At 49.4% G+C, this 14,695-nt stretch overlaps 1 protein-coding gene across 1 annotated transcript in view; it reads right to left on the bottom strand.

The window, feature by feature from the left end:
• Nucleotides 1-4,591: 4,591 nt before the first annotated feature.
• Nucleotides 4,592-14,695, bottom strand: part of LIAS (lipoic acid synthetase) — a 487,597-nt gene continuing 477,493 nt past the window's right edge. The window contains exon 11 of the mRNA XM_069631781.1: nucleotides 4,592-4,888. Coding sequence (XP_069487882.1) covers nucleotides 4,836-4,888 — 53 coding nt within the window. The 3' untranslated portion in view covers nucleotides 4,592-4,835. The remainder of the gene's footprint in view (nucleotides 4,889-14,695) is intronic.

Below are 14,695 nucleotides of genomic sequence, written 5' to 3' on the forward strand. Positions count from 1 at the left end.
TCGTGGCACGAGCGCAGCTCCCTGCTGAGTGAGTCGGCGATGGTGTTTTTTATCCCTGCCAGATGAAACGGCACCAGAAACATCCTTTGGGCGACGGCCCAATGCCACAGGTCCTGCGCCTCCTTGGACAGCGCTGGAGACCTGGTTCCGCCCTGTTTCCTGATGTAAAACATGGTGGTGGTGTTGTCGGTGAAGATCCTCACCACCTTGCCTTTGAGGGACGGAAGAAAGGACCTGAGGGCCCAGAACACTGCACGGAGCTCCAGGACGTTGATATGGGGGAACTTCTCCGTCGGGAGCCAAAGGCCTCTCGTGTGCAGATTTTCGGTGTGCGCTCCCCACCCTTCCAGGGAGGCATCCGTGGTCACGGTCTCCTGGTGGTCTGGGGTCTGGAAGTCCATGCCCGCCGTCAGATGCGCGCGGTTGCCCCACCACCGGACCGCTCGGCGGAAACTCTCGTCGAGTGTGATCCTCTCCTCGAAGCCGCCCGTCGTTTGGATCCAGCGCGCGTCCAGGAACTCCTGCAACGGGCGCATCCGGAGCCTGCACATGGGAATGAGGTAGATGCAAGAAGACATCATTCCGAGGAGGGACTTGATGGACCTCACCTTGGCCGCGTCGGAAACCAACATCTGCTGTACCTTGCCCAGGATGGACCTGGTCCTTTCCTCCGACGGGGAGGCCAGAAGGGACACTGTGTCGAGCTTCGCTCCCAGAAACAGTGCGTTTTGCGCGGGTACCAGGTGGGACTTGGCGTAGTTCACGGAGAATCCCAGGTCCGTGAGAAGTTGGACGGTCCTTGCCGTGTGCTCCACGGCGAGCTCCCTCGTTTTGGCTCGGATGAGCCAGTCGTCCAGGTAGGGGTAGACGTGATCCCCTCGCGGCGCAGCTGCGCCGCCACCGGTGCAAGGCACTTGGTGAATACCCTGGGTGCCGACCGTAGTCCGAAGGGGAGGGCTTTGAACTGGTAGTGACGCCCTTGGACCACAAACCTGAGGAATTTTCGGTGCCCCTTTAGGATGGGAATATGGAAGTAGGCATCCTCCAAATCCAACGACGACAGGAAGTCTCCTTCCTCCAGCTGCCCCAGGACGTGCTGGAGGGTGACCATCCGGAACTTCTGCGCCTTAATGAACTTGTTCAGACGTCGCAGGTCTAGGATGGGGCGCCATCCTCCCGTCTTCTTCTTCACGAGGAAGTATCTTGAGTAAACTCTGGAGCCCCGAAGCCTCTTTGGGACGAGTTCGATGACGCCCTTCCTGAGCATCGCCTTTACCTCCAGGAGAAGCTGAGGGGCGTGAAGCTCTTTCCTGGCCACGGGGGGGACGCGCGGGCACCTTCTTTGGAACTCGAGCGCGTGGCCCCGGGTTAGGCGTCCAGCACCCAAAGGTCGGTGGAGATGGACTCCCACACGCTGACGAAGCTCGCCAGCCGGCCTCCCACCGGGGTGCTTCGGTGGGGGCCCGACCCCAAGGCTGGTTCAATCCTGTTTCGACGAGGCTTTGCCGCCTTGACCTCCTTGGCGACGACGGCGGGGTCCGCCAGACTTGCCTCGTCCTCTGTAGGCCTCCTGAGACGACGAGCGGGCCGCTTGACGGTAGGTGGAGAAACCGCCGCCGGAACCTTTGGAGGCGCCCCTGCCTCCGCTGCTCCGAAAGGGCGTCCGTCGTTGCTGCAGAACCCCAAGGGCCCGGGCCGTCTCAGTGTCCGCTTTAATGGCCTGAAGGGAATCGTCCACTGTTTTCCCAAACAGGTTGTTCCCATCGAACGGCATGTCCAGGACTCTGGTCTGTACGTCTTGACGGAAGTCCGTAGCCTTGAGCCATCCACGCCGCCTAAGGCACACGCCGTTGCCCAACTGGCGAAACCCAGTGTCGGCGATGTCCGTCGCAATAGTGATGGCGTGGTCCGACGCCACCTCGCCTTCCTGTAGGATCTCCAGGGCATCCGCCCTCTTGTCGTCCGGTAGGAAGTCCAGCAGGGGAGCCAGTTTGTACCATAGCTCCCTGTCGTAGCGGGCCACGATAGCCAAGGCATTGGCCGCTTTAATCGTCGTCGCTGCAGACGAGATGACCCTGCGTCCCATAGCGTCCAATTTCTTTCCCTCGCCGTCCGGTGGGGAAGTCGATGTGGAGGCCGCACCCCCCCGCTTTCTTCCTAACCGCCGCGGAGACGACGGAGTCCGGGGTAGGCTGCGCCCGGAGGCACAGGGGGGCCGCGTCCGGGACCCGGTACTTCTTCTCGTACCGGTCTCTTCTAGCAGGCGTCGTGGAAGGGTTCTTGAGGAGGGCGAGGCCCTCATCCCAAATGTCGTCCAGTAGAGGCACCGCGAGGACCGTCTTCCTCTTGGCCTCGCGCCGTTGATAAAGGAATCCTTCCTTTTTCTTCTCCTTAGGGCAGAGTTGGAAAAGCTCGGATGCCCTGGCGATCATGGAGTGGAACGATCCAATCTCGTCGGGCGGAGAAGCCCTGGTGGGAGGTGACGACGGTAGATCGTCGTATACCTCGTCGTCCGTACCCGTCGCTGCCGTGTCAGTCCCCGTATCATCCCCTCGGGTGGACGGGGAGGAGGGCTGGACGGGGCGCGACGGCTGAAAAGGAGGTGGAGGGTGAATCCTTCTTTTCTTGGGCGGGGGAGCACCAGAAGGTCCCGGTTCAGGATCCCCCGACGGGAGAGGTTCCTCCGTCGGCAACGGTAGTCTAGTCCTTATCTCTGAACATAAGGACTGTATAGCCAACAAAATGGCCGCCGAGTTGTCTTGCGGCACTGGCAGAGGGGATCCATCCCGACGGGCCGGTCTTCTTCCACGCCAAGGCTGTGGCTTAAGACCTCAATCAGCTCTTCCTCTGAGGTTGAGGCCGAATCTACGACGACGCCCTGCCCCCCTTTTTCTTCCCCGTCGGGGTTTCACGGGGGTCCTATCGATGGGCACAAAAGAGGACTCCCTCCGAGGTGGCAGGGAGACTCTGAGCCCCGAGGTCGCCACCACTGGTGTAGCCTCCACAGGCTGAGCCAGGGCCGCCGCGACAGTATCGATAGAGGGCTTGGCCGGATGGATTAAGGCCTTCACCACCTTAGGTGCGCTCACCGCCTTATCCTTGAGGGGGGGACACTGCCTCGCTCCCCCTCCGATGGGGCCTTCAAGCTCGACCGGGGCCTCTCCAGGAGCTTTGCCGGGTGCTCGCCCTTCCTCTTACCCGACCCAGAGCGTTGGCTCGTGGCTGAAGGTTCCGGGGAGGGTGCGCCCTGCCTGGCGCCCGTAGAGCCCGACCGTTCGGCGCTCCCGGTGCCAGCGGACTCGCGGTGCTTGGCCTTGTGTTGGACCCCCGTCGCCGGGGCGTCCTCAAAGGTCTTAGAAGACCGCTCGGATTTCTTCCTCTTCTTCTCGCCTGACGGGCTCTTCCCTTCCAGCCAGTTGGCGAGACGTTGATGGCGGTCCTTCATGGTCCGCTCCGACATATTGCCGCAAAACGCACAGTCCTTCTCCACGTGCGTCTTGTCCTCATGTAAGCAGTAGAGACAAAAGGAGTGTTCGTCCTCCTTAAAGACGTTCTGCAGCTGGCATCCAGGGCAGATCCTGAACAGCTTCCCTTCTCCTGGGCCATGTCCGGGTCTGAGAAACTTCTGGAGTCCTCCAAAAGCGTAGCTCGACGAAATCTTCACCCTTGAGGGGCGCAGACGAATCAGACACGGGTCCCCGTTGTTCGGATGGAGAGTCGGTGGAGCTTGAGGCTCTTTTGACCGAAAAAAACGAAGTTTTTGAGAAAAAACGTGAAAAAATAGCACTAACGCTCGAGAGCAATAGCACGAGGATCCCAACACATGAACGTGCGGTAAAAATCTGAAGATGGCTGCCAGAGGCGGTGCTTAGGTAGAGGGCAGTCATTGGCTGTGGTCAGTATGACGCAGAGACCAGTGATTGGTTATTACTACGAAAGACAGATCAGAAACGAAACTGATACTGTTTTTTTTTTCTTTACCGAGGATTCCCAGCCTTACGACGGGGAATATTCATGAGCATGTGAATCCATGCCAGACCCCATGCTGGAGAAATGACCTGTTGGCACACCCAGGAGTTACATATTGGCAATATCAAGATCCTACACCATTAACAAGATGTCAGAGAACTAAACAAGCATTGTGTGGGGCCCCATTCTTCGCAGACAACAGCCTAATGCGCACCTTTGGCAGTAAACCTCCTACAAAACAATTGAAAACATGGATATATCGGTGAACTCGCCAACAGGCAGCAGGGCTTTTAAATGTAAGTAGCCAAATAATTAATTCTATTTCTGAAGCTGTTCACATGCCAGGGAGCATATAGAAAGATAGAATCTCAAGAGATGACTCAACAGTGCCCCTTCTACTAGCTTGTGGTCAATAAAAGTCTTTGAGAACCACTGACGTTCTAACCCTTTCCAAGTGGGGTCGAAAAAACATCTACTAAAATGACAACATTCACTGGTACATTTGCTAACAATAACCAAAACATAAACATGCATGTGCCTGTGTGATTGCAAACATTTAAAAATGTTCATATTTATCATCATTAGTGCAGTCTGGGCGTACTGTCTAAAAGATAAACACAGATTTAAAAGGGTTTTCCCCCACTCTTGGAGGCTAAGCTTGAATTTATTAAATAATCAAATCCTAATAACACAACTGCAAGTCCTTGAAAATAATACAAAATAAGAAAAAGCCAACAGGATTGGTGGGTCCGTCTACTTTTATGTGATTTAATTGTGTGACATATCCAGCATGTACTTTAGTCAACTGTAATCTCAGTTGAGGTTGTAAAATCAGATCGTTTTCGCAGACATATTTAGTTCCCATTTCAGATGGATTTTGTTTTTCTCTTTTGTACTAAATTCTTCAAGAAGAATTCACCTAATTAAAAGAAAAGTAAGATTATTAGTCAATTTCATTAAATGTGAATAAAGAGAAGAATTACTGTCTACCTTTATTAACGCAGTCCCTGAACTCAGTATGGTCAGACTTCAAGAGAATAGTTGCAAAAAAGGTTTGCATTACAGTTCATATAAATTCAGCATATGTAGAATACAAGTCTATGAAATTTCATGTTAACAGAGATTGTATTTAAAACTAATTTAATTTCTTGATTGTTAGTTAATGCTATGTTAATTTGCAACTAACATTTTGTCATCATTTATCAGCACTGACTCTGTAAATTGTTATTTCCGTAAAAATTCAATGTGATTGCATTAGGACAGATCTCTCTTAATGAAATATAATGTTTTACTGATGTGAAAGGTTTGAAATAAACCATATACACTTAAAAAAAAAAAAAATTATACATGTACTCTCTAACTAGTTTCTTTAAAATAACAGCATATGAAATTGGACTTAAAAGTTAGTAAAATAGTAATAATTACCACAAGCAATCGTGTCTTATCTTTTAATTCACATTTCACCTACATTGACAGTTGCACACTATGACTTAGAAGTTACGAGTTATTCTGACGGTATCATTTGAATACAAAACCTATCATCTGATTTTTTTTCTTACAAAGATAATTCAATTAGGAACTTCTCAAAAGAAAATAAATCTTGCATGTAAAGCTTTTGTTCCATATAATGACCATGTACAAGAATAAATGATAACGAATGCAAATTTGAAACGTCATTGTTACAGGATGTCATCTGGACAGGGCGGGAGAGCCTGAGTTGTTTTATTTTTATAATTCTGTTTCCAAAAGTGAGATCTGTTCATCAGCTTCATAATGCTCCATACCAAAAGCATAATGCATGAAGGCACTGCAGGGCAGGTTCAAAAGGTCACATTTGCATCCTTGACCACAGCTGCTTGAACACAAAGTTCCAACATGCAAAGATGGCCTTTTAAAAGTCTGCACCTTTGAGTCAAAATATTATCTTTGTGTACTCAAGCAGCCTGGTGGCAGCTATTAATATCTGATACAAGACATATTTAGTTAACGACATAATTGCTACTGAGATTCCAGAAATATACAGCCACAAGCTTAGATCTCATATTATTGTCAACTTGGTCAGTAGGAACACATTCATGAAAGGGCCTGCTGTATACTAGCTTGCCGGTCTGGGTGACCCCTGAGATGGATTTACACCTTCATCCAGAAAACAGGAACCCTCCCTCAGAGGTCACCTGGCAAGCAGTACTTCAAAGACAGTCCTATCATTACAATGATCACCTCAAACCAGGATGTTGAGTACTGGAGACCCTTTGATGTAGACAGAGAAAGGGATGGAGTTAGAGTAGCCAGAGGAGTGGTGCATACCACAGTGGTGTTTCACCATCTTGGATTTTTCCAGTGCTCCCAAACATCCCGCCTTTACCAAACCCCTTCTTGCAGGAAGCAAACTCTAGGTATGACATCAACAGGCAAAGGACACTTGTCACATCAGCCAGTATAGGACCCTTCAGAACAGACCTGCTGTGGACGAATCAGCTGTAGCATTTTTCCCATGTAAGGGGGAGAACTCCCCCCCCCTAGTGGATTCATCTTCGAATACATTTGAAGAATGATTTGTTGGGACTCTGTTGGAGGTACCTCTGTTTCAGAGTCTTCTGCCAAAGAGGTGAAGACAGAGTTACAGGGAAAGCTCTTCTCCCTGACATTTCCAATGGCCTGGTTGGAGGATGTTCCCCAATGTACCTGTGACTTGTAACCTGCATCTTTATCCTTATGCTTATCCTTTCTGTACTGTAACTGAATAAATAAGTTTTCTTTCTACAGGACCAAAGTTCCTACAGAAAGAAAATCATTCACTACCAACCCCCCCAGAAACCTTTGATCGGGCTCAGCTCTGTTCCTCACTATTCCCCCTTACCACTCCACTAGAGTGGGAAGCTCAGCCTTCTGTAGCCTAGCTCCCACCATCTGGAACACTTTTGCTCTGCACAGCCGCCACACTGAGGACTACCTTTCCATTAAAAAAGAGCCCTCAAAACCTGCCTATTTCTCGCATTATCCTGAAACTCGCCCTTAACCTTCCAATTCCCAATCTGAGCAAATGAACGTTCACCAACAGGCAGCGCCAGCCGATTTCACGGTGGGCCCGACCTCGCAGCACCTGGCAGTGCCAGCTGTTATCGCGGCGGCCCAAACCTCACACACTATCAAACACTAATCATGACCTTGGTTCCTAGAAGCACCACCAGCTGGAAACACAGGCCATCATCTTGTTTTCCACACTATGAAATGTCCCAGGATTGATAAGTCACTACACCTGGCACGTATGGGGAATACAAAGTGGTTGAGATAGAACAACAGCATCACTGTACTCCAATAGATTGGCATGTACAGCAGGGCAGTGTCATGGGAGGAATTGGGAGCCATGGCCATGTCTCACGCCAGAAGGCCAGGTGGGGGTTTCTTGTGCATTAATCAAGAACTAGTCCGGAATCGCACTGGAGAAACCTGAAGATGACTCACCCGCTAGTCCACAGGGATCTGCCATCCCGGTGGCCAGGACACTGTCATCGCTTTTCGGATTCAGTTCCTTGGTGTGGACCAGTGCGGGAGAATCACCTGGGTGAGGGGTCTTCAGGGAGTGGGACACCGGATGGCGAGACGCGGTATCCTCTTCCCTGTAACACCTTTACCCCCACACTACCAGGTAGGATACTTAGGAAGCTCAACCCCACCCACTTTCCCCGGCACAAACACTTTCTCACGGACAGCTCACTATGAGAGAAAACGGACTAACACCCGAGCCGTATACCTGACATGTCCCAATACAATGGTCAAGCAGAGTCAGGCATTTACTGATCATTATACACACCTGCCTTCCATTACATTTCCCCACACAGATAAAAGGCGTAGCACAAGAGCACACTCTGAGCAAGGCAAAGCACACGAGAAAGCAGCAGTTCCAAGATGGCAGTTTAACAAGAGGAGAAAGATGGCAAACAGAAGGGGATCTCAAGGAGGGAAGTTCCCTTGGCCTTTTTCGACGAGTAACCGTTACTCTCACAAACCCTCGAGAATAAAAAGCGTAAGACCAGGAAACAAGGCTGAAGAATCCTGCATTTTGTGTTGGAGGTACTCAGGCTCTCCTGCGTCGATAGTCAAAGCGGGGAAAATCGCTTGCGCTGTGGTACTGTCCTTGGCTCCTATAACAAAGCAGCGCCCGTGAAATCAACACAGCCGGTAAGTTGGGCGAATGATGCCAGACCGGTCTGTGTTGAAGTCAAGGTTGCAAGTGGCAACATTGTATGGTGAAGGCTGAAGCGAACAGTGTATGGAACGCATGTGATAACCAACGCAAGTAAAAAGTGAACAACAGATGAGTGATTGAACTTTGAAACTAAGATACGATGCCCTTGACCGAGTGGTCCGGCACTGCATGGGTGCTCAATCGAAAGTCCCTGTAGGGTTTCCAACTGAGAGTTAAGAAAGTTCAAAGATTGGCAAAAGAACAGTACATTAAAGTGGTCCTGCGACCAGTCAAGCAAAATCCTGTACACAATCGAAAGTCTTCAATGTTGATACTGCCAAGCAAGTTGATGACAAAATATATATAAAGTCGGTCCGACCACGGCAGAGGGAGACTGATTGAACAGTGTGTTGAAACAGATCTGAGCCCGGCTGAGGGGCATCCTGAGGTGGATAGTGAATCACCTGAGAAATTGAGTATGTGTGAAAACCTAAGAGGAAGGGAACCTATTGTTTTTTTGTCGCATCAGGCCCTCTAAAAGAAGAGACTTTGAAAGGCAAAGAGACTTGGGCACAGAAGGCCCTGATGCTAATGTTTGAACTGCAACCTCATGGTATAGAAGCCAGAGACTGTGCTAAGCTCAAGTGTACTGCCTTGTCCCGTGCTGAAAACGTGGGGTAGGGAGGCCAACAGCCTCAATATCCTGACAACCTTTCTTAAACGCTTCTTTCTTTTATGTAACATTGTTTCCCACAGTATTTGTATTTATAGGCAAGAATTGGCAATATGTTTATTAGTATAGGCCCTTTTATTTTGACAAGACACCACTAGGACTGCCTTATTATTTGATGGTCGTAGCTTGCTACCATCTATAGATTTAGGATTAGATGGTTGATTTTCAAACCCTTTTTGAAGTCCAATAAATACCCTTGAACTGTGGTCACTTGTGTCTGTCTTACTGTTGATACCATGCCTTCCTTACAAAGGACTTGAGGGATAGGCAGATAATCCGCCTGGATGAACTATAGGGTTGGCCTCCCATGATAAAGGTAACCATTGTGAAGGTTTAGTACGCACACAATATCTGGGAAGATTTGTCATGCGCTCCACCTGGGAGAGCCTGGAAGTATAGCCTGTTCTCCTCTAGTTGCAATTTGTGAAGCATAGACTGTCGCCGTCACTAACCGTTTTACCGCATCCGTAAGAATCGACAGAGGAAGCCACTACCTGATTGGGCGCACATACAACAAATCTCCACCCGAACTGCTAGGTATGTATAATGCACCACTCTGGTGGTCACTGGCTGCAGGCATGGCTACCTGCACACATGAATATACAGCAACAACTACTAAAAATCTGGTCTTGCTGGTCACATATTTGTTCCGCCTACTTACATCAGACTACACCTCACACCTCTGACATCGGTATGTATCGAAGACCTACGACAAATTCGGGCACGCAGGACACATAGCGAATCTCTAGTACTCACGCCATCTCCTGACTCCTCTCAGTACCCATCCACATGCCTGACCTCGTGGGTTGCTTTCTACCACTGCATTGCTGCTCTAGGCTCAAACCTTCAGTGCTATGCGGATGACACCCAACTTGTTTTCAGGATCCCCTCTACCACCTTTTCTCCCCCTCCCATTTCTGACTGACTGTCTGCAATCCAGGAGTGCTGTCAATGACCTCTGCCTTAATGTCAGTAAGACAGAGATCCTCCTCATCGGCACACCTGCACCTTCCTTGCCTGTCACTCTCTGGCCAACCTCCCTTGGCCCTCTGCCTGCTCCTACTTGCGAGGCTAAGAAACTCAGGGTCATCTTCAACTCCATGCTTTCCTTTTCTCCACACATCTCTGACGTCTCAAAAAAGTCTAACTACCAACTGCACCTCCTCAGAGGTATTCTTCCTTTCCTCTCCTTCCCCTAGAAGCTCACTGTCTCCAAAACTCTAGTTCTCTGTAGGCTCGACTATTGCAACAGCCTCTTCCTAAATCTGCCTGCAACCACTCTCTGCCCTCTGCAGCTCATCCAGAACAAGACTGAGTCTTGTCCTTGGTCTCAAGCCCTGGGATCATATCTCTCCAGCCCTGAAATCTCTTAATTGGCTCCCAGTGGCTGCAAGGATTAAATTCAAGACCCTTTGCATTGTTCACAAAGCTTTTTGGGGCCTGGTTCCACAATACCTTCAACTCTCCCTCCATAAATACCTTCCTGCTCAAGCTCTTCCCTGTTTCACCTCCAACTCACTCAGGGTCAGTCGCTTCTCCAAGCAACCAGTTGGTGGTAGATCCCTTTACTCAGCTGGGGCCTCCCTCTGGAACAGCCCCCCTGTCTCTCTGAAACTTGTGTAGAACCATCTTCGGTTCCGGAAGCACTTCAAGACCTTCCTCTTTGCTTCTGCCTTTGCTCTTCCTCTCCCCTGCTATTCGGTCCACTTTGGCACGGGGCACCTGGTTACCCTTCGATTTCTGACCCAGGTCTCTGCCCACCCAGCCACACACCTGCACTTCCTCCTGGCAACCCCTGCACTTGGGTCTGTATCTGCTACCCTACAGTCCCCTTCCAGCACTTATCAGACACCCGTTGTCTACACCTTATTCTTGCACTTGCCACCTTCTGGCCGCACAACCTGTTGTTCTATCACGTGTTCAGCACTTTCCACTCCTCCCCTGCCCCTCACACTTTCCCCCTTCCCTCTCCCCTTCAATTGCACATTCTCAATGTCACTGGGCCTAGTAAGATTGTTGTTTTGTCCTCCCTTGCCTCTTCGTGCTCTGAAACACTTCTGTATGGGCGTTACACAAATAAAATATCATATCAAAGCCTGACCAGCCTTGCTAAGCCTTATCTGGCCCAATGCACGCAAGCATTCTAACCCTACTCCATCCCAGAGGGCATTCCCACCACCAGTGCATTGAGACTGTAATAATGGTAAAAGGTGCTATATAAATGCCAACTACAATACAATACAATACAATACATGGAGACTAATGTGATCTGTGGAACAGGCCACTTTTCAACAATGGCGACGAGCTGAACCTGCGTTGTGCTGAGAAAAAGCCTGTGCTGTGCTGGGGGGACAGCAAGGGGTCATCCATCGCCCCCTCAAAATCGAGAAGATAAGTACCCTCTCTCTCAAGTCAGGTCAAGTGGCCAGCCTTCAGGAGTTATGTCTAAGGCTGCCTGAGGTGGTGGATTTGTCCAAAATACTTCGGATAATGCTTGGAGAGGCCAGTTGCTGGGCAACAATATATCTTATATTCACCAGCAGCATAACAGGCAGATAACCAATACAGAGGACTTTGGAACAACATTGGTTGTCAGCGCAGCTTGGTTTGTACATGTGCTGTTGGTGAGACCCTCCAATTAGTGGTGCAGTTCGTAATTACCTGTTCTGTGGAGTTGGGCAGATGTAGGAGCCGATTTGATGAATGCCTGCAGCAGGATCTACTGTACGGCATGAGGAGGAGGGGCACGGTGGCTCTGTGCTTGTCAGAGCAATCTCAGAGGCAGGCACAGTGGGAGTGCTGGCAGCATGATGCGGGGAGCAGCGGTTAGCAGCTAGTTGTGTGCTATGGATTGACAGCACTTGGAACTCTGTGCTCGTTGGAGAAACAGGAGAAATGATGATGTTTGGGAAAGTCAGTTGTTGGAGTATTGGGTGCTCGTGAGTAGCTGTGCAATAGGCACAATCCGAGCTGTGCATGGTCACGCATGAAGGTGCAGTTTTCTATGGGGCAATGAGGAGATCCGTGCTTGTTGGAGCTGGGAAAAAATGAGCAAGGTGTTTGCGTTCTTTGTGGGGTCTTTATGGAATTGAAGGTGTCAGCGGGGCAGTCCTTCCAAAGATGAGGTCAGCGATGCAGGGAACATCATTCTGGGACCTCTTGTTGGACACTGTGCTGGTTTCTCCTTCTCGCAGCATAGTCACAGGGAAGTTTCACCCCAACGTAGTGAGGGGTGCAGTCGGCGCTCTGTAAGTAGAATGACTCTGGTGGTGAGCAGAGTATAAGCACTTAGCCCTGGACAAATGGACATTGAAGGTCCCTGAGGGTCTGTGCTCAATTAATTGCTGTATTGGACTAAATATACTTGGAATGCTATTTTGCTCAAGGCACTTGGAAGTAAGGGTTAGTTTCTTCAGGGGTTGGTCAAATTTTGGACAAGTTAGTTTTGTGAGGCCTGTGTTAAGGCAGAGCAGGTAATGAGTGTATGGGTTTTGGATGCTTGGCGTGGCCTCTGCTTAGAGTTTTTGGAACCGATTGAATTTGGCTGCTAGACACATTGCACTATGGTTTGAAATAAGTTTAATTTTTACTATGTTTTTTTCTCCATGGGTGCAACCCAAGTTTCAAACGTTAGGTCTGGACAATGGACTCATGAGTGCTAAAGTAATTCCTATGATTTCCATGTTTATTGCACCTAATCGTTGCTCTAGAGTTCGTGGGGTACAAACATGTACAGTATAAAGTATAAACCTATGTGTGCGGTTCGTTTTTGGGTTTAGAGAGGAGTTTTTAGATCGTGTCTATGGGTGTCTTGTATTTGAGTCCTCGACTAGTGCGACACCTATCACCACGACCAGAAGAGGTGTTGGACATCTAGTGCACTGTAACTGAAGTAAAGAAGTTTCCTTCTGTACTCTCTAAAAACCTTCCTAGTTGGGAAGGGCAGAAGTAAGCACTCACTTTGCCCCAGAGAACTTGAACTGGGTCTCCAATACAACGGAAACCAATATGACTTAGTGTCACTGATGAACTCGGCTTGGGTTATTTCCCGCGATTCGATAGCACATAGTGATGGGACAACATCAAATAAGGCCAAAACGTTTCTTCTGTTTAAAATCATGTCTTCAGCAAACATAAGAATGCGCTCCAGTGATAGACACCAATGGGGTTGAGAACCCCGTTTTATCACCCCTGATTAATAATAATAATAATCATTATTATTTTTTGATGCTGTACTTTATCCTTCAATGAAAGATATTTTAGAGTTGAACATATTTAACGATGATGCCTGGTCTATACAACATGCATTGAGGTTTTTAAATGATTTCACAAAAGTAGCTAGCACAAAGTTAAGAGCTGAAATTGAAGTCGCTCCAAAGGTTGGCCCAGGCGTAGATACGTCTTGAGGATGAGTAGAAAACAAAGAAGAGGTTGAAGCAAAGGAGGAAGAAATAGAGTTATCATGATCCTCATTCACATGAGCTTTGACTCTCTCCCCAGTTAGAACAGTCCCAGTCACTGGCGTGGCTGTATTTCCTCCCAAATGGTCATCCTTCCCTCTGTTTTCAGAGACGCTGATCAGTGCATCGATAACTCAACTAAAGTCGGCGGCCCCTTCAGATCTGGTACCTTTGTCTGTGCTGACATATATCTACTGGACTTCTGGGTGAGATTACTAAGGCCATCAACGCTTCCTGCCAGTCAGGTTACATCCCCAGGGAATTGAAACAAGCCACCGTCATCCCACTTCCAAAGAAGCCCTCTCTGGACCCTTCACTTTCCTCTAATTTCCATCCTATCTCACTGCTGCCTTTTTTATGAAGCTCTTAGAGGCTCTGATCTCTTCACTTCTCTCATCTTTTCTGGAGACCTCAGGATTCTTTGACCCCTTCCAGTCAGGATTCTGGCCGGGCCGAGGCACAGAGAGTGTCCTGGTTTCGGTACAGGACATGGCCAGGCAGGTCGACAGGGGCGCCCTGATTCTGCTTGACTTATCAGCAGCATCTGATCGGACACCACCGACCAACCTACGCTGTTGGCCCGACTGGCCCATTACGGCATTGCTGGCCCGGTGTTGGCCTGGCTCACCTTATTCCTGAAAGAGAGGCCAAGTACTTTCACTTCCTCCCTTTTCCTCACTCCCTTGTTCTCTTTCCTGCAGGCCCCTTAGGGCTCTGCCCTGTCTCTTGCACTTTTTAACATCTAAATTCAGCCACTTGTGTGTCTCATCTGCTACTTCGGCATCAGATGCTACTCGTATGCCGACGACACTCAGATCCTGATCCGGCTAGAACTTGAGCAGGCTGAGATGTCGTCTTTCCTCTTTCAGTGTCTTGCTGCTGTGGGAGATTGGATAAACCACAACTGGCTTAAACTCAACAGAGACCAGACAGAGGATCTAGTGGTGGGTGCACCCCCCCAATCCCTCACTCTGGGTGTCTTCCTTCTGGCCACCTTCACTTGGGTGTCTCCCCGTTCCAGTCAAGACTGTAAAATATCTTGGGGTTATGGTTCCCTCTACTCTCTCCATGGATCATCAGGTCTCAGCCGTGTGTAAGGCGGGGCATTTCCATTTGAAGATCTTGTGCAAAGTGCTCCCCCTTATAGCTCTTCAACGCCGGCCCCCAGTCGTGGCTGCCCTTGTTCTTAGTCGCTTGGACTATTGTAACAAGCTCTATCTTGCCCAGCCCAAAGGTCTAATCCAGTGACTTCAGCGCAATCAAAATCTTGCAGCTCGAGTTGACACTGGGTCCTCGTATGGAGCTCATATCACTCCAGTCTTACGGGCATTGCACTGGCTACCT

The sequence above is a fragment of the Ambystoma mexicanum genome, chromosome 6q (genome assembly GCF_040938575.1).
Source record: "Ambystoma mexicanum isolate Mex_15411 chromosome 6q, UKY_AmexF1_1, whole genome shotgun sequence".
In the NCBI taxonomy this organism is placed as follows: Eukaryota; Metazoa; Chordata; class Amphibia; order Caudata; family Ambystomatidae; genus Ambystoma; species Ambystoma mexicanum.